Source organism: Stenella coeruleoalba (assembly GCF_951394435.1).
Source record: "Stenella coeruleoalba genome assembly, chromosome: 7".
NCBI classification, from domain to species: Eukaryota; Metazoa; Chordata; class Mammalia; order Artiodactyla; family Delphinidae; genus Stenella; species Stenella coeruleoalba.
In genome coordinates this window covers 54,061,579-54,081,590 of record NC_137153.1, presented here as the reverse complement: position 1 = coordinate 54,081,590, position 20,012 = coordinate 54,061,579, and the positions used below count along the sequence as shown (strand labels likewise).

The 20,012-nt window shown below is 40.2% G+C and overlaps 1 protein-coding gene across 6 annotated transcripts in view; it reads right to left on the bottom strand.

Moving 5' to 3' along the window:
- The window catches only part of MLLT3 (MLLT3 super elongation complex subunit), a 282,997-nt gene that overhangs the window by 8,703 nt on the left and 254,282 nt on the right, over positions 1-20,012 (bottom strand). For all 6 annotated transcript variants that reach the window (XR_013829223.1, XM_079927815.1, XM_079927812.1 and 3 more), the window contains 5 exons: positions 17,847-17,922; positions 15,942-16,071; positions 13,243-13,342; positions 7,633-7,704; positions 6,402-6,473 (listed from right to left, as the gene is read on the bottom strand). Coding sequence is in view for 5 of the 6 variants with exons in the window: in XM_079927815.1 (XP_079783941.1) it covers positions 6,402-6,473; positions 7,633-7,704; positions 13,243-13,342; positions 15,942-16,071; positions 17,847-17,922 (450 nt within the window). In the remaining variant the exon portion in view is untranslated. The remainder of the gene's footprint in view (positions 1-6,401; positions 6,474-7,632; positions 7,705-13,242; positions 13,343-15,941; positions 16,072-17,846; positions 17,923-20,012) is intronic.

Genomic DNA, 20,012 nt, shown 5'->3' with positions numbered 1-20,012 from the left:
TAGAAATAACAGAACTCCTTATAGAAAAAGTACATACACGCAGACACATATATATATAATGATCATTTTTCTTTCTGATTACATTACTGTTGAAACTTTAGAAAACTCAAGAACCCACAAAGAAAAAGAATAAAACCGTCTACACTTCCACCTCCTGAAGATCATGGGTAGTGACTAGAAAGGGGCTCAAGGAAGCCTTCTGGGGTGCTGGAACTGTTTTGTTGCTTGACTTGGGTGCTCGTTACAAAAGATGCATTCACCTTGTTAAAATTCATCTAGCTGTACATCTTGTTATGCTTTGACAAAAAATAAATAAAAATCTATATTCGTTCCATTAGTCACGTTCAGTTGATGCACTTGAGTATCTGGGGTGATAAGTATCATCTGCAGAAAGAAAGGATGCCTTTGTCTCCCCATTTGGGAATAGTTATACCTCATTTTTGAATTGGCTCCAACTTCCAGAAATATGATAAACGAAAGTGGTGACAGAGGCACTATTGGTCTTGCCTGGCTTTCGGGAGGATGCCTCTAAGGTTTCAACATTAACAGTGATGTTGGTTATGGGTTTGAAAGAATCTTTTATCATGTTACGTGTCTTTCTATTCCTATTTTACTAATAATTTTGACAGAAATAGATGCTATGCCTGGATAGTATGGGTTCTAGGTACGTTTGTTGTGAGTAAATTGGGATGGAGGGGGGTTGATTTTAGTAAGCTTTGTCGGGGAGAGAGGAAAATCCACATCAAGGTGAAAGAAAAAGTATTTGCACAGAGAAACCAACTGGCAAACCATTTCGCTTATTTTTAGTTGTCTGTTACTCCTTTTCTATCATATGCTTCTGTTCTCTTTAGTACAATCATCTTAAAAGGAATAATTTTAATTATTCAGCCTATTATTTATTCAATGAAGTTTTAGATTACCTAATTTCCGGTTGAAAAAGCAGAATGGAAACTTTTGACCTTTTCTTCTTACAATTAGTTTTCTTTAAAGAAACAGTAAATTTGTGAACTATTCCCTATGGGTCAGTGGCTCTCAATAGAAAATGTGCTCCCTATTCCTGACATATTTGCCGCAGAAACATAAGACATAGTGAACCTCAATCCAATTAATTGCGCAACTCCAGACTGAGCTGTTACTGCCTTATTCAACCTCTGGAACTATTTTTTTTACAGATATAACTATGGGTTTAATAACAAAATCAGTTACTCCCATTGCAAAATCATGACAGACACAGCGAACTGCCTACCTAATATCCATTTATCCCTTCTTCTTTACTAGCAGAAGCTTGATTTTCTGGGAGTGGCAATATGCCCAGCTATATACTTGCCTCCGAGACCCACTTGCAGCACTGGGCAGACACTGCTATTTACAGCTTATTTGTCAGAAGTCACTGGCCTTTTAGGAAAATTTTCGAAAGGGTATGGACAATGGGCATGAGGCTTTTGCCCTCTGCTCCTCCTTCCTGTCTGGAATGAAGATGCCATCCTGGAAGTGCAGCAGTTGTCGTCCCCTCAAGTGGACGAATGCAAGATGTGAAAGATGGCAGAGCAGGAAGGCGAGGAGTCTATGTCCTCAGTAGCATCTTTTCCACCACACTGACCATGAATCACTTACTTCCAGGCTTATTATTATATGGGGTGGTGGGGAAGGGGGGGGGATGCAGGGCGGAGAGGGAGCCTTACTTGCTTAAACCACTGGACTCAGCGTTCTATCACACGCATCAAGAGAATATCAGAAGGGGTGTTCCCAGTAATGGTTAAAGTGTGATATTCACATAAGAATTTACCAAGCTAGATCTTATTATTAACACTAAAAGATCTAAAATGAACCCTCATTTGCTTTATTAGTAAATAGTTAAAACAGCGCTTTAGGTAAGTCAGCCACACACGTCTATATACATAGAGAAACACACATACACAGCTCTGTCCACAAACAGAAGACTTTCAAGGCAATCAAATACTTACTATAATACATATTTAACATCGATTGAATTAAAAGTACTTTCCAGAGTAAATTATCTTTTTTGCTACATTGTGTAGAAACACTATAGACGGAGTGAAAATGTGTAAACTTCAGTATAGAAACAAACAGCCTCTTCAGAGAGCTCTTTCGCGATGAAAACAAATAGCCTTTCAATTTATACAATGGAAGCAAATGACAATTATTCCAGAGTGTGAATCCTCTCCTCAACTAGCTGGTCAGTAGGTAAATGACCAAGCACTCAGAACAGAGAATCCTGAATTTGGCATATCAAATTCTGACTCTGCTCACTATTTGAATGGCATTGGACAGAACACAATAACCCCTGGGCCTCAGTCTCCTCATCTGTAAAATGGGGACAATGCCACCTGTTCTACCTATCATACAATGTTGTTCAGAGGATCAAATAATATACGGAACATGAAGCTTCTTTATAAACTGCAAATTGCTACACAGATGAGGGCAACATGATTATGATTACCATGTAAACATAAACTTATCCTTAATTATCTGGGAGGTAACTATATAGCACATGAATTTTCAGACCCAGTGCTTTTTTCCCTCTGCCCCTCATTGACTGTTAGCCATTTCATTAGCACTAAAACAAATGAAGCAGGGAAAATGCCAGAAGCTAAAGCTCAGAAAAGACCTCCTTGAAATTAAAAAAAAATTATAATAAAAGTCTGCAGGAGGGAGGGAAGAAAGCAGGGAGAGCAGTAGCTGAAGTAAAGTGGTTGAAATGACAAACTAAAACCACAATGTGGGGATAAAGAAGTACAGCCCTCCATTTTCCCTTGAAAATGGCAGGTAACTCACCCCTTTAAAAAGTAAATTTCTGTGACTCAATATAGTTGCTCACTAATTACTTAGCAATAGGCAGAAGACAGAGTAATAAAAAATACCTTCTAGAAAAGGCCACTTGGTTTTAAAGCAAATAAACACATTTGCCCACTAGGATATTCGGCCCCGTCATCTCACGTGCACTGTACTACCTTGTAGGTTCTGGGGATTCAATCACAGCCCTCGCGTCTCCTCCACAACCAACACCCCCCAGCCCGCCTGCAGCCACAACACGCAAAGAAATGAAGGGGATCTTATCAATCTCACTAAATGAGCCCTGCATTTTTATGGGAGCTTATAAGAATGCATCAAGGCGGAGGCAGAGACAGCCTTAAAGTAGTAGCGGTGGCAACAGATGGGGCGTTCAGGACTATTTCCAATGGGAACAGCATTAATGATTTGAATTATTAGAGCATGAACCTACACCCTCAATTAAGTAAAGACTTCATAAAGAAAAATAAATGTGGGTGCCTTTCCATGAATCCTGAAAGAGTCAGAACATCAGAAACACCACGTTAACGTGCTTCACTGCAATGACACAGCCACAAAGCCTAAAAGCACCACCCTGCTGGTCCCTGAAGGACGCCACGCTGCCTGTCTATAGGAATCCCCGCTCTGCTGATGCACCGTGGCTCTACCTTGGTGTCGTTACCCTGCATCGTACTGCAATGATGAATCCAGCTCCAAAATAATAGCAATAATAAAAGACAGACTGAGCGCAGATAAGGAAAGCAGGCAAGGGCACATGGTATATTATAGGTAGTGGAAAAGGAGGCGTATGTATACTGCTTAACTCATTCTTCAGATGATGGTTGTTGTGAAAACATCTGTGATGGATTATTTCCTGCCACGTCAGCTTTGGAGGGGGTACCACGCAGGCCTTTTTTTTTTTTTTAAACAGGGTAAGCTCCACTTGTTAAGTTTGTAGCTCCTTCCCCCAATCCTGGTTATAAAAGTCATAAAAATTATTAAAAGGCAGATGCATTGTAGTCTGATTATGCTTTTTTATGTTAAAAAAACAAAACAAAACAGTATTCTTTCCACCCGAAGGAGCTTCTTTGCTGAGTGGGAAGTAATGAACAAGCTTTGCTTTAACTGCTTCTGTCTGGTGGGGAGTCAGGTCTGGGGTAAGTTAGGACTTCCTGGAGAATGGCCCCAGCTATGGACGGGGAAGCCCTGTCTACCGTGTGACAGCGTGTGCCCTACCCTGGGTTAAGAGGCATCCTGGAGAAAACACTTCTCAGGGAGAGTTTTCCATGTTGTTAGAACACTCTGATATACCATTTATTCCCCAACTCCCTGAAGAAAATTCTAAATGTATAATAGCCGTTACCTAAATTGCCGAACCATCCTCTAAGGAAGCCCTGGTTTTCCTCAGAGGTTTTTTGTTTTTCTCCTAAGGAGGATGCAAATCCAGACTCAGAGCTGGAACTCCAAGGGAGTTTAGAAGTGTTCAATCTCCCTTTCCAAATGAATGTGGAACATGTGGTTTAAAGAAGAATCAAATTATTAGTCAGTCCGAGGTACGAACATCTCTGGTTTTGACTGTGTCTACTGTACTATACTTTTACCTTATGGAAAAGGGCCTTAAGAACACAGCCTCTCTTGATCCAGCGCTTTCTGTTCATTAATCTAGATGCTGGGTGCCAGCACTGCATGTCCCCAGAATAAAACAAAGATATTAACCACCTTTTGTGAGCCAAAGAAAAGTGTCAGGTCAGATTTTTTGACAGGATGTATTTAATAGGAAAAGACCTGGGATGGGATCCTGAGCTCACCAGAAATCCTGTCTCAGGTGCTGGGGTCTGTGTGGCTAATACACAGACTCTGTGGAATGCAGTCCACAAGATGAGCAGTGCTCAAGGTGGAGAATAACATTAGTCCTCAATAGTTCTATGTTTTACAATAGGAATTAATTAAGCAGTAAACCGTGACAGGACATGCATCATGGTATCATAATCACAAGTCTCAGCTGCATTACAAGGCAAAAGGCCAAAGACGGAGAGCTTTCAACTGGCCTGGGAATGCAATTAGGGTGAAACGCTGTGGGCCCTGGAGTGCCTTTATGCCAGGTTAAAAATTCATAGATATCACTCTCTCCCTCTAGAACACTAAAATAATCCACTTCGATGGAATTCTCCAGTAAGCCACCTTCCCTCCCAAGTCTTTCAAAGGTCAAAATAAAGGACAGTGTGAAATTAGGAATGCCAATGACACCCCAAGGTAAGACCCTGCTCAAAAGCCTAGTATCCTCAACTCACTGGTTGGCTTTCCTGGTGAAGGGGTCCCAACCCTGACCAAACATCTGTCTCGCTCTCCTACGAGACGCACTATTTGGGCCCAACTTGTGCTGTCATAGCTTTATTAGACAACTGCTCCACAGTGGTTCAGAGCTGGTGTTCGGGAAAGGATGGGAAAGTCAGCTAATAGATTTACCATCACCATTCAGGCAATGAGCCCCAAATAATTGGTAAGTGGCAGGCTGAACAATTTTCAGTTACACAGAAGAAAGCTGAAGAAAAATGCTATCAAAATACTAGGATATGTCTTAAGGTAAGCCACTCAAACCCTGCTCCCCGACCCATTACGCACTGAGATAGAAATGCAAGAAATGCAACTTATCCCCAATTAAGAATTATATAGGTCTATAGTCTTTTGTTCAAATCTGAAACTCTAGAAGGGTTAAAAAGCTTATCAGACCAATCAGGGAACTTGGAAAGTTTGAGAGCATGTATTTATAGATTTAAGCAAAAATGTATACAAAATAGAAATGTGACCATCAGCCATTAAACATTAAAAAAAAAAAGTAACCCATACACAGCTGGGGTAGATTAAGTACTAATTTCAAGTCATTTGAAAGTAGTTAAAAAAAAAAAAATTCAAGCAGCAAAAAAATCTACAAACCTACCCTGGAATTTAGAACCCAACCTTCTCTTTGGGTGTTAAAGAAAAATTATTTTATCAATAGCCACTGTTAATGCAATGGATGCATGTGCTGTAACTATGAGAACTAAAAACCATCCTTCTTATCTTCTCAAAACATCAAATCGTACTAATAGAAGTTTCCCCACTCTACAAGTCTTCTACAGTTGAGTTCATAATAATAGAATGTATGTTATACAAGATAAGACAAATGAGGAAAATATTTATTTTCCTTAGAATAGCATTGGCAAAGGTTACTAAATTGAATCACAAATGTTTACAGCACTTGACTGCAATTCTTATCACTGTTTTCCCACGAAACCAGAAGCCTGGCCCCAAAGGTTTCTGCATTCCTACCTTCCCCTCCCTCAGCCCACATGACAGCATCAGACGGCTAAGGGATCAGTATATTCCAGCATCATCACCTCCCCATGTGCCCAGTTTTCATCGTACCGTGGAAGCCCCAAAGCAGACTTCTGGGCAGCCTCGGAAATGAACCCACCACCACCACCTACTTTGCAGGTGGCACTGGGCCAGTTCTGAGAGTGTGGGGCTTTCAGAAGGCCACCTGGCGTGGCCTCCAGGTGCTATTACACTAGCCCAGGACAAACTAGGCCTTGATGTTTCTGGAAAGGGTTGTGTTAAAAAGCATTTCTCACCTGCTGAAGAATGTGTCTTTCCCTCAGCGTCATCAACCTTCTGTGAAGCTCTACCAGTTCATCTAGGTATGCCTGAAAGAGAACAGCATCCCCCTCAAAGAACAAGCACTTTAAGGAAGCAGTTCAAAAATAAAAGAATAAACAAATAAGAACATACAAGCAGTGGTTAGAGGTTCCACATACTACCCTCTACCCCAGGCTGTGTGGACGCACTGCCCAAGGCCCTTGCAGACCAAATCTCTTGGCCAACTGTTAACTTTTCAAGCCAGCTTTTTATTGATAAAAAGGGCAATTCTTGCACTTATTTGCTCTCAACAAGGTTCAAGTGAGCAGGTTCCCCCTCTCCCAACAACGCCTCTACAGAGAGAAGGGGAACTCAATGAAAAATTGTGAGTTTAAATGTATTATCACAGTCTACACTCCTTCTTTTTTTTTAACTATTCTTCCATCTTAGAAGCATTTTAACAGAAAAAAGCCCAAGTTTGAATATGTAAGTACTGATGCACATTATCAATTATGTCAGGGCAAACTGAAAAGAAAAAAGCCCTCTTGGGTCCCTCCTGGTCATATCTAACATTGCTAGTGAAGAACAGCAAGTAACAGGACAGAAGAATGTCTTATGAAAAATAGAGGTCACTATCCACATTAGCATCTGCTTTGTCAAGAGCTCCCCTGAAAAGGCAGAGGTGCACCTCCGTATACTCAGACTCATGGTCTTTGTTAGCATAAATGCCTGGATGTTCCGAGTGCCATTTGCAATGAAGGCAAAAGAAAGGTCTGTGAAGCATTAGCCAGGCCCGCCCCTGCAAAGCACGTGAGGACCCTGCCCACAATGAGACACAAACCCCCAACAGCCCTTGAAGTCAGATTTTGGATGCGTGACTGCACACTTGGGGAAAACACACTGCACTGGGATCAGATGTCCTGCTCACTTAAGTCTGAGATTCCTTAACCCTCCACCTGCACTACAATTCTCTCACCTCCCAATTCAATGTGCCTGAAATCCCTTGGCAATCATGGATAGCGTAAGGCCAGGCTTAACACTGGAGATATAAACAAGACTTGGAAAATAAACTACAAAGCATTGGGAAGAAGTGATTGTCATTTGGAGGTTTCAGGCGTTTCTGATGAAGAAAACGAAAGGAGAACCAGCAAGGATGATCAAGGGAAACACAAAGAAACGGAAGACGGTCAGTGCTGGAGCACTCACAGTAATGGACTGGACACCTACCTTGTCACATTCACCATTCTTTATTTGCTTATCTGATTTGCTTTGCTTTATTGGACTTTTCACTTCAAGAATCTAGGGATCAAAGAGAACACAGTTAAATTTGATTTCTAGCACTTCTTAGCTAACCAGCCACCTAAACGAAGGGACTTAAGAATGAAATGTCACAGTGCTTTGTGACCACCTAGAGGGGTGGGATAGGGAGGGTGGGAGCGAGACGTAAGAGGGAGGAGATATGGGGATATATGTATAGCTGATTCACTTTGTTATAAAGCAGAAACTAACACACCATTGTAAAGCAATTATACTCCAATAAAGATGTTAAAATAAAATGAAATGTCATATAATAACATCCCTTTCCAAAGAGCATCTCTCCTCCATACATTTTCTTTCTTCTCCTCTAATCTTACTTTCTCTGGGAAAATAAATTACGTATATGTGAAATGCTGAGTCAGGGCAATAGAACTTAAAAAAAAAAAAAAAAAGAAGGTGAAGATAAGGAAATTGATCTAAGCTTCCAAGGCTGCTTCTCTTTTGTGACAACACTCTCACACATATGTACAGCAGCTGAGTTGTAGTGGAGTACAGTCCCCTCTGGCAAGAATTTTTTCTTATTCATTCTGTTGTTTCAGCATGACTACCAGTGCTCGGTACACTAAGGATGATAAGACAAACACTCAAATACCCTTTTTTGTACCTGACTTTCAGATTCTAAAAAGTACTCACTCGTATCCACTAAACTGAGGCAGCTATGGAAATGAAGGTTGCCATCAGTGACACTGGTTGCTCCCAACTTGGGATCCTCCCACTCAAGAAATAAAGAGCTAGGACTATCTTCTGTATTTCAAGAAATGATGTGTTTACCCATGATAAATATCAAGTGCCTTTCCTTTTATCTGACCCAATTGTAGCTTAGGTTACGAAGAGCAGTTTTGCATACTGTTCAGACTGTTGGGAGCTACGTTTCTAATTAATAAAAAGGAGAAACAAATTATTACTTAATAAACACAATTGATTTATTAGAATTTTTAAAATTGAGAATTATGAGGGAACTATTTTTAAATGGCCCTTGCTTAAAATGGTTGAGAACCACTGAAATTATTGATGAGTGTTTACAAATGTATAGAAACATAAAAAGCAAAGTAATTTGTCTTTTTCATTATATCCTCATTACCAAGTGAGTTATTATAACCTGGAGCTAATATTAAGGAAGAAAATGCAAAATAAAGGAGATATTTAAGAAGTCTCATATTCCTACTGCTCTTCTTTTTATCCATTTCTGCTTTAACACACACACACACACACACACACACACACCACTCTCCAGTTCTGTTCAAAGGTCTACCATCTTCCAAAACACAAAAAAGATTTTTAAAATGAGTTCACATTTATTTTGTAATTTAATTTGTAGAAAGAGCATTGATTGGGCTCAGAAACCCAAGTTCAGGTACCAGTCCCATCATTCATCATTTCTGAACCTCAAAAAATGAGATAAAATGAGAGAGATGAACAAGCTAACATCCAGGTTTCCATTCAGCTGTAAAATTTTCTACTACAAATAAACATTTTATCTATTGAGGATGACATTCTAGAAAAGACCAAATACTTCTCTAAGGGTACATATTCCTTTGAATTTAGGAAAATGTATAAGTAAGAAGTGAGCTCCTAACAGAATCTTGCCTGAGAATAGCCTTTATTTCTTCATTTTTAACATTAAGATAACCAGAAGACCAATGTGACCAAGCTAACTTCAAATACAATACTTCTGGCAACACAAGGAAATTACTTAATCACAGAGGCAAAGCAATAGTTTTTTAACATGCTTCACTGTAAAGGAAACCAAACACCCCACTACATTCAGAATTTCCTTCTCTATTGTTGAAAATGAGACCTCAAGGGAACACTGGCGCTGAGACCTAGGAGTAAGTAGGTCAGTAGATGGCACTGCTCACCAACTCAGATCTGGGGCTGGGCCCAAGCAGAGCAGATCTGCTGCGATTTCAGGCAAGAGGAAAAAACAGTGCCTGCCTGCCTTGTGCATTAGAAAATGGAATTTTGTTCCCATCATATCCCACCCCCGAATGCCCCCCTCCATTCCAGGCCCCCAAGTCATTGCCCTCTGGGGGCCAAGTGACTGAGAACTCTCTATTTGCCATACAGAGCTGTTAACTAGGTTGAGAGAGTTCCACCACCTTCTCTTCAAAGCAGAAAATAGACAGAACATTCAGGGCGCTGAAGTCCCACCCTACACATTCCGTGAGTGCTACAGCACAGAAGGCCCAAATACATTGAAATCCTAGTTTCTTTCTTCTGAAGCTGCAGTGGCAGGAACAAAAGCCCCGGGTGTCAGTGATCCGCCTCGAGTTACTGAGTGGCTGCCCAGAGAGGGCTCAGTTAATCTTCCTGCTTTGATCTCTCCCTGCTCCAAAATAAACAGCTTTGTCAAAACCTCATTCTGAGAGCTGAGCCATGCTGAAGACAATTGTTTTATTTATGATCATTTCTTATCTTTAAGGAAACGACTCCAGAATAGAAAAGTACGGCACCTTGTCTTCCACGGGCTGATTTCAAACCAGTTTAACTGGATAGACCCTTTTATTTCATTCAACATGCCTTGCAGGCTGATAAGTGATTTATCATATTCTGAATATTAACTCAGGTCCCATGGATCGCTTCCTTCCTTTAAGGCCCCCTCACCTCCCTCCCTTCTACACTTTCAGCCAAAAAGGATCTGGAATTTTGATTTTGTTTGAAATTCACATAACAAGGTTTGAAGTTAAAAAAACAAAAAACAAAAAACTTTGGTTAAAACGGCACAGCACTATTATTTCCTATTAAGCTGTATGGGAAGAAAAAGCCACCCAGACTGCTGAGATGCACCATTTATGCACGTGGTAGTCTCTGAAAATAGAACTGTGATGAGTTGCACTTCTCTCCTTAATCTGAGGATACGGCTTGAGAGTCAAAATTTCAAGATTATTATTTTTCTGTATTCCTTTGTGAGGACTGACAACTCAATTATTCAGCAGATGGATTCTCTACTGATGGGTCTTTCATGTTAACGATCACTAGTAGCTCCTAACAATACTCAGGTTAATTACTTGCTTTGTTGACATGTGGCTCTCTCTCTGCTCACTTTTTTCCAAGAGTTAGAAAATGTTTGACTCAATTAGCACTTTCTCTCTTCCCTAGTCCCTAGAAGACTGAGAAAAGGTAAGGAAAACACAGCTTTGTCTGATAATTTACAGAAACTTGAGAGACCATTATCAACCTACAGACAGAGAACAGCCAAGGGATATGGAAGAAGAAAACTCAAGAGTCTTCCCATGTCACAGTTTGGCCTTCCCAGTATGTTCTCATCTTTTTTATGTGAAATTTCAGATCATCATCATCATCACTATCTCACACACACACACACACACACGACTAAAAAACACACTCCAGTTCTAAGACATAGGTCCAAGGAGGAAAGCACCCTGTGGTACATTTATTTCCTACCCTAAACTAGTTAAAAGTGAAAGCATATGGACCTCCTTATTATGCTTATAGGTGTATGGAGAAAATGACATATAACTGAGTATTCCTGACAGATTGATGATTCACATGTGTGAAGCTACATTTGTCAAATAAACATATGCCAAGGAACTAGTGGTATGCTATTTAATCGGATAAAGTAATTTTTACCCTTTCTAGATAGATGATACCATTTATTTTTGTTTTCATTCTGCTAGACAGGTTAATAAAAAAAAAGTCTGACGAAGACTCTAAACCTTTCCCTGAAACCAGGGCCAGCTCAAGACTGCCCGTCAGGAAGGGATTAGGGGCAGTTCTGTCTGCAGGGCAAGATGGGGGCTTGTTGGAGCTGCATTTATTTAGCAAGCAGAGTCTTAACTCTGACTGGAAAATATGCTGAAGGAGACTACTGTGGGGTACAAAAGCACACCCTAATGCCCTTCACTCCTGGCACTGCCACTGCCCAGGAAGTACACTAATTTTAATATACCACCCACTGGAAGCAGAAATTAGGCCTATATAGGTTTGAACTGGATATAAAAATATATTCGAGGTCTGAATGCTATTCTTCTGCCAGCTCATACTGAAGCACACACTTATAAATATAAGAAACCCAAGTAACCTAGTTTAGCCAGCCCCGGGCTCTTCTCAACTGAGTGGCAGCGATGGTTATACCCATTGCCCTCACTTTCCCCTGAAACGCCTGACTTGGAGCCACACTGGAGGTGAAAGCTGGCTGGGCCAAGGGCATGGCTGGCACTGGAGGTGGGGAAGCACATGGACTTCGGGGAGTTAGGATAAGGAAGAAGAATGCACACCTCCTTGAATGGCCAGTCTGTAATGGATGATGAGGTTGGGCCTGCAGTCACAAAGAAATTGCAGTTGAACTGTAACTGGTGAGGTAAAGAACACTGATATTATTTCTACTGAATAATGCAGGCTTTAAGTTGTAGATAAACTTTATAAATGAGGAATTTTAAATTTTGAGAGATTTTTGCTTATGCTTTACACAAAATTTAAAATGAAAAAGGCTTCGGCTATAAAATCACAGTTTCCCCATAAAACAAAGATCACAAATTCAAGGGCAAGTGTATTTAAAATCACAGGTAGGACACCTGTGAAGCAGAATAATTTTACAAAACCACATTTCCTTTATTTTCAAGTTAACATTCATACAGTAACTTGAATTAAGCAATTATTGTAGAGGTCATGTGGAATCTGTCTAAACAAAGAAATAAGAATAACATGGTAATAGAGTATCAACGCAATGCATAATGACGGTTTTACAATACTTGAAAATAGTTTATCTTAGCAAGTATTTAAAATAATCATTTGTTTAACAAAAGCTCTTCATCACTGCTTTTGAAGTTCTGCCTAGACCTTATCCAAATAACTATATTCTGAGTTGATCATCAAATTCGCAAGCTTTCCTTTACCTTGATTTATAACAGCAATGATAATGACCACTGTTTACTGTGTATTTTATAAACTATTCCTTACAATCCCAAGTGATAATCCTTTTTCCTGGATGAGCACACAGAGGCAGAACACCTATAATAATAACCATCTATCATCAACTGTTTGCCAAGAAGGTATGAACAATGCCTCATTCCCTTTACATATATTTTTTGTCATCCTCCCAGTAACCAGCAAGGTAGATATTAATATCCCCATTTACAAATGAGGAAACTGAGGATAAGTTAGAAGTTATTTTCCCACTAATAAATTACTGTAAATTAGTAAAACAAAGAACCAGGCTTTATAATAGCTCCAAAAGTCATATTCTTTCTTATTCACTTAACAGCCTCCTTACAACTGAGGGGGAAAATATACAGAAATCAGGAATAAATGGGCAACACTTTTTGTCACCATCCCGTCCTGCATCTAATTAATTAACCCATCCAATGGAACATACTTTTCATGACAACAGAAGTTCTTTTACCCTAACTATGTTTACTCCTAAGGCTGTAGATTCCCACTTATTTGCTATCAAGAGGGACTTTGTTTAAAACTCAAGGGGTGGAAAGTTTTGCGTGCTTAGTAAAAATGATCAACCTCTAGTTCTGCAGAATCTTGAGAAGTGCAAACCCAGCAACTTACCTGGTTGTTGTTGGTTTTTAATAAGGGTGGTGGCGGTTCGTGATGTAGGGGTGAGGAAGCAGAACTGCTTTCACTATCACTGCCATCACTTAAGCTAACTCTGAAAAGAAACAGAGAAGTCATATGCATCATTACAGACAGTTCCTGAAATATCCAAAGAATTAAGCACAGAGAGTAAGGAATCCAAACACTAGTCACTGTGAACTTGTCTTAACTCATATAACCGCTACCATGTATTGGCGTTTTACTTTGTATCTGGAATAGGGTCAAGTGTTTTATCCACTACTTCTCATTTACTAATCCCCATTTCACAGATGAGGAAACTGAGACCTAGAAAGACTAGGCCACTCACCTAGCGTCACAGAGGTAAGAGTGGAGGTTATAGGATTCAAACCCAAGCAATGGGACCTGAAGCTGGTGCCCAGCCAGTATATCTTACTGGCTTCATTTATTCATTCATCTCCCTGTTCCAGCTCCATCCACCTACTATCATAAGCATGTCACCCAAGCTTGCAGGTTAGCAAAATTAGACAGTTCACAGGTTACTACCTTTTCCTCCTTTCCCCCAGCCTATTTGCTACAGGTGAAATTTTTACAAATATGGCTAAAATACAGGCTGCAGGAATGGAAATAACTGCTAAGAAGAATGCGGACTAGAGCCCTGCAGGACTGACAGCTCAGGGTGACATCTGAGGATGGGATGTGTGAAGCCCAATACGATAGACCCATCACCAATCATTTCCATAGTGTAATGATGCAAAGCTGACCCTAGTTCTGATACAACAATTCATTGTAAATACACCACAGCAACATGAAGAGACAGCACGTTTGGGATAACTGCTTTAGAAAAATACAATATCTTTCAACAATGAAAGACAATAAAAATATCACCTCCTCCCCAATTTTTTCCTTTTCAGAACAAAATGGAATTTTCTTTTAGCCAGAATAGGAGATATTTCTTCATTCTACTCTTGAATGTATGCCCTCTTTTAGAAATACCCTTCAGTGTTTGCTCCCTCTCCTTGGTTATATAGTAACCTAATATAATATTCTTCTCAGAAACAGAAGATGCTTTAGAAATCAGGATAGTTTTTCTTTTACTCTAAATAGGCAATCACATTCCAGCTCTATAATATATTCAGAGAGACAAGATACAAGACAGGAAATGAAAAGGATACACTGAGACATCCTTTTAGCAAAAACTGATGGAACTTGTTTTTCTTAACTAAATTGCATTAATGAAGTGTTCAGTTGAAGCACTGCTTTAAAATGCTTCTTGACTGAAGTGGAGGCTGAGTATTTAAACTGATTAAACAGTTGAGACTTCACAAGTGCAACGAAGATCAAATGTTATGCTGGTGAGGACTGTGCTAACAGCACATGTCAGTAGGGGAGAAAAGCCTTTCCAACAACTGTGCGTCACATCGGCCAACTCACAAACGTGTATCATCTGACTCGCATTGATTCAGGGGATGGGGCAGGAAGGGGGCAGGCCCCAGCTCATCACAGAATATGGAGATCTTCTATGTAACAATAACTTGGGAAAGTGTCTAAGTAAATGTCTAAGCGTCATGCATTTTTCACCAGCTACACGTAAGAGCAGCCAGTGGTCAGGATGTTGGTTGTTATAAAGACGCTCCTCACCTACAAGTTTCAGTCCATTTTTAGGGTTTTTTTGCCCTATCAGTTTCCTTCTTGTCAGATTAAAGACTTCTAAAGGGAAATATTATAAGGCCAAGGCCATAAGGTTCCTTATTTTCTCCTATTTAAAAGGAATACAGATGGGTGAGTTTGGGAGACAAGGCGGAGAAAGAGATATTGAGTACGGCCATAAGGAAGAATCGCTGAGAGATTTGATAGGGCATATACTCTGTGGAGCCTCTTCTCAAAGGACACAAAGGAATCACCAATTAGCAACATATGGTCTGTCCAGTATGGGTTAAGATCGCATTCTTTATAGGAATTTTAGGGTAACAGATAATGGGAAAAGATTTAACGCAATAATTATAAATGTAATTTTTAAGTTCAAATAGATCCATACTTTTTCTACTCAAAACGCATTAAAGTAAGCATGCCTATTTGTTTTCCTCATGATAAAGAAATAAAATCCTCAAGGCAATTTCAAGTTGACTATTAATTACAAGTGACATGAATTACCATCTTATAATGTAGAATTATGCCTCACCGCATTAAAGCTACTTAAGGAACCTAACTGTCAGCACACTTAAAAGGAATTTATTTTCTGGAAAACACACAGGTGATCCTAGTTTTACTTAGGTCACACACATAATGCAATGAAGCCAATTATGCATTTCTAACTACAAACAGCAAACACATTTCCTCAGATTCTGAGCTACCTGCAGCAATGGATCTACACAAATTCTTCAAATGAAAGCAGAGTTAATTTCAGCAGCCAGTCCTGCCACCTTGGCATTTACTTTGAAGAGCAAAGACTTCTAATAGGACTTCTTCCCTATACAATTTATGGAGGAAAAGCCTCTCCTTTCTGAGAAAAAAGAATAAATAGTTCCCTGGAGAAGTTGCGTAAGCATGCCAAGGTACTGCAACTTAAAAAATGAATGTGACCATTTACTGCCATTGTTTTTGGTGTTGCACACTTTTGCTGTGGTTATACAATTAGGCGGAGCGAAAAGGTATGTTTCCATTACAGGGAACCTCATTCCTTCCAAGACACTCACCTGCGACTTCGGCTGCCTCCTCTATTTACAGGTCTCTCCATTTCGGAGTCATTGTCATTATCCTCTGCCTCATCTGATTCTTCCTCATTGTCATCGGAATGCAGATCTTTCATTATAGACCTTAAAGGACCTGAGTAATGACAACGAACCACAGGCAATCAAACACACTTAGCCACATCAGACACAGAGGAATGCTCACCAGCACAGAGCACTGGTTAAAAATTACCACTATCATATAGATTTATACAATTTACATGACAAATTTGGTAGTTTCTGGAATGCAACCTCTGCCAAAACACTATTGCTTTCATAACAGATGCCCGAAAATGTTCTTTAGAAAATCTCTATTTCCTAGGGATTTTTTCTATGCATTTTTCTTCCTTAAGAAAAATCACACCTAAAAAGAAAGCTCCGTTAGTAAATTGAATGTTTTGTTAGGTTAATCCGTGTATTGAAAAGTTGAGACTAATAAATCACCATGGTTGTAACTTGTTCTTAGCAGCGCAGCCTTTGTGTGGTAGTTTTTGATCTGTTAAGGTTTAGCTGTTCCTTTTATTTCAAGGTCAATTTCAGGTCAAGCAAGCATTTCAGTCAAGTTCAGATTATAAAGTATTTCAATTCCATGGTGTAATGTCCTATCTCTGATTTTGTATTGATCTTGGACACAAGGTCTTGTTGCAACAATTCTGTGTAGCCAATTTTATTTTACTTTTTAAGAAATTCCTGGCAAAATACTGGCATGTATTTACATAAATAAGACCATGTAATAAATCAGGTGCCCAGAATATTCAAAAGAGTATCCAGTATTAGATGCGAGAGAAAAATCAATTCAGATTATTCTAGAATTGAAAAAACAAACAAACAAATGCATAGTGTGGCTTATTTTCGTCATGCTACTCTAAATGTGATGAAAACAAAATAGATATTTCTAATCTTAACAGAAGAGATTGTAAAGGCAATCAAGAAAGTGAGAGAGGCATTTTCATTCTGGATTAACCAGTTCCTAAAGTCTAATCTGTGACAGGACTGTCTGAGCTATCATTAACTCACTTCTAAAATAAGTATTGACTCTCTGTAATCTCACATTCTGCAAAACCCAAATTTCTCTGCTTTTGTAATGGGCCTTTATCTTTGGAAGTCAGTGGAACAAAAACTCTGAACACCCAAAATGAACAGTGTCTTATTTTTTCCTGGAAGCTTAGCCTTAGCCTGAACACACACAACAGTTTAATCCTTTTCAAAACATACAAGGCCATCAGGAATTCAGCATGGTCAATGAAAAAGGCAATGTGTGACATGATGCTCAGAAACAAATTATTTCTTGACACTATCTCACTTTTCATGTTAAAAAAAATAAACAAACAGAAAAAAGGAGCCCACATTTGAAGAGTTTCCACACATGAAAAAGTGGAACATATATTTAGTTAATGTTCCAGTTAAAATTTTTTTATTAAATTTCTTTATTTTGAGTTGAGTAGAAGAAAATATATTTTAAAGACAGCAAATTAACACTCACCAAAGAAAAAGGTCTACTAATCTGTAGAAAAATAATAAAATGAAAGATGTCCAGGAGGGAGACTAAAAACCTATTTCTCTCTGTCAAAGTCTCTCAAGTCCAGCTTTTGCTATTGTATTTCCTTTGGGAACTCCCTGGAATGGGCTGTGTCTATAATCCCTTTGTAAAATGGGACTCTGATGGCAGGGACTGGAAAAAGGGGAATTTCTAAAGGTCGGCCTCATACAACAGAACAATACTCAAGTGCATTCCTAGGGGAAATAAAAACAACTGCATAAAAGCCAAGTTATCATTCAAATAATAAAACAGTAGAAAATAGGCCATAAATCAACTCATTAAGATGTTATATGAGAAAAATGTCTCCTAGTTGGCCCAGGAGATGTGGATACCTTGTTGCCTGGTCTGGGACGGTGTGAAGCTGGAGCTGGAGCTGGAGCTGGAACTGGCAGGACTGGGTTGTTCAGACTTGAAAGAAGAAAAAGTTATCATCAAAAAATGTACAGGACACTACATGTCTAAAATTAAAACCACTATTTTTGCTCAAACATATTTTACCCCACAGAAACAGTCTGACACTGTGTAAGAAAAATGACTATAAATTGCCTTATGTCGAAAACCCTAACACAGAGAGTCAGTGTCCTTTTCATTTTGCCCATCATATTTTTATTAGATGCAGAAACAAGTATAAAAACTCAGGGATAAAGAGGGAAACACCTGGGTGTGATACGAGGCAAGAACCTGGCTTTGATTCCACTCCTATGTTTACTGCTATCCGGATCTCTTTCTGAAAGATACCTTGATTACCCTTTCTGCAATGTTTGATTGACTCAACTGGTTAAAACATAGTGGTAATGAGGCCAAGGTCATTAGTTCAATCACATTATGAGCCAGTTAATTTCACTCTGGTCCAAGGCCATGACCCAACCCTAACCCCATTCATCCAGTTCACAAATAGGAGACCTGGCCAAGTCCCACAAATGAGTCAGGGGAGAATGTTCCCACTACTTAAAAAAACAAAAAACAAAAAAACACCCTTTTAATTCCACAGCACACTGATGCAGGGGAAGAGCATCACATACACACCCCACTCTCTCTCAATGCATTCCCTTCATCCTTCAGTACCCAGAATAAATTTCCACATCCTCCTTGACCCATCAACTCAGAGTTCTGGTCCTTCCCCAAACCCACTGAAAATATGGATCATCTGCGTAGAAGATATGCAGTAGTATCGTTCTACCTCCGACGTGTACGTCTTTTCTTTCTAGTAGCCTGCAAGCACTTGAAAAAGCAAGGATTGGGGCATTTGTCTTGTGCTGCTTGTTATTCCCTCGTACTCAGCAACATACATTGCATACAGCAGGCGCTCTATCTGTGACTGGCGGCACATTAGGCCCTCTGGTCCACCATCTGCCAGTTTTTGTTTTTTTGTTTTTTTGCGGTACGCGGGCCTCTCACTGTTGTGGCCTCTCCCATTGCGGAGCACAGGCTCCGGACGCGCAGGCTCAGAGGCCATGGATCACGGGCCCAGCCGCCCCGCGGCATTTGGGATCTTCCTGGACCGGGGCACGAACCCGTGTCCCCTGCATCGGCAGGCGGACTCTCAACCACTGCGCCACCAGGGAAGCCCTGTCTGCCAGTTTTTATGAGACTTTATAGTAGGTAAAGATGGGAAGAGAAAACACATGGACAGAACTGTGCAGAGAAATTGATCATGCCATCCACACATTTGAATTTTACATATTTAAGGCCCAATTTAGTCTAAAATAACAATGTTGATAAAATTGGTTGAAAGAGTGGACCATTTCTATTCCATTTTTAATGTGCTCATAGTTTCAACTACATACTCATGTTTTGGTTTTCTTAATTAATTTATTTCTGGCTGCGTTGGCTCTTCGCTGCTGCACAGGGCTTTCTCTAGTTGCAGCCAGTGGGGGCTACTCTTTGTTGCGGTGCGCGGGCTTCTCATTGCGGTGGCTTCTCTTGTTGTGGAGCACGGGCTCTAGGTGCATGGGCTTCAGTAGCTGTGGCACATGGGCTCTACAGTTGTGGCCTGCAGGCTAAAGCGCAGGTTCAGTAGTTGTGGCACATGGGCTCAGTAGTTGTGGCTCACGGGCCCTAGAGCACAGGCTCAGTAGTTGTGGCGCACGGGCTTAGTTGCTCCGCGGCATGTGGGATCTTCCTGGACCAGGGCTCGAACCCATGTCCCCTGCATTGGCAGGCGGATTCTTAACCACTGCGCCACCAGGAAAGTCCCCATACTCATGTTATCTGAGAAACATTTGAGGTCTTCTCATGGACAAGAAACATCTTTCTACTTTGCTCAGTGGGTGACTACGTTTATCACGGCCACGTGGAGGACAAACAGCACAATCAGAAGCCACTCCATGAAGGTGAGAATCTCAGTTCAGCTCGTATTACAGTTTCTCACCCCTGATTTTTTCATCTCCCCTCTCAGCACTGAACCCACTACTCCCCCCTCTCCAAGCAACACCAAGCTCCACAGACTCAGACACAAGGAAGCACTTTCAGGCATTCCTAATGCACACTTCACATCC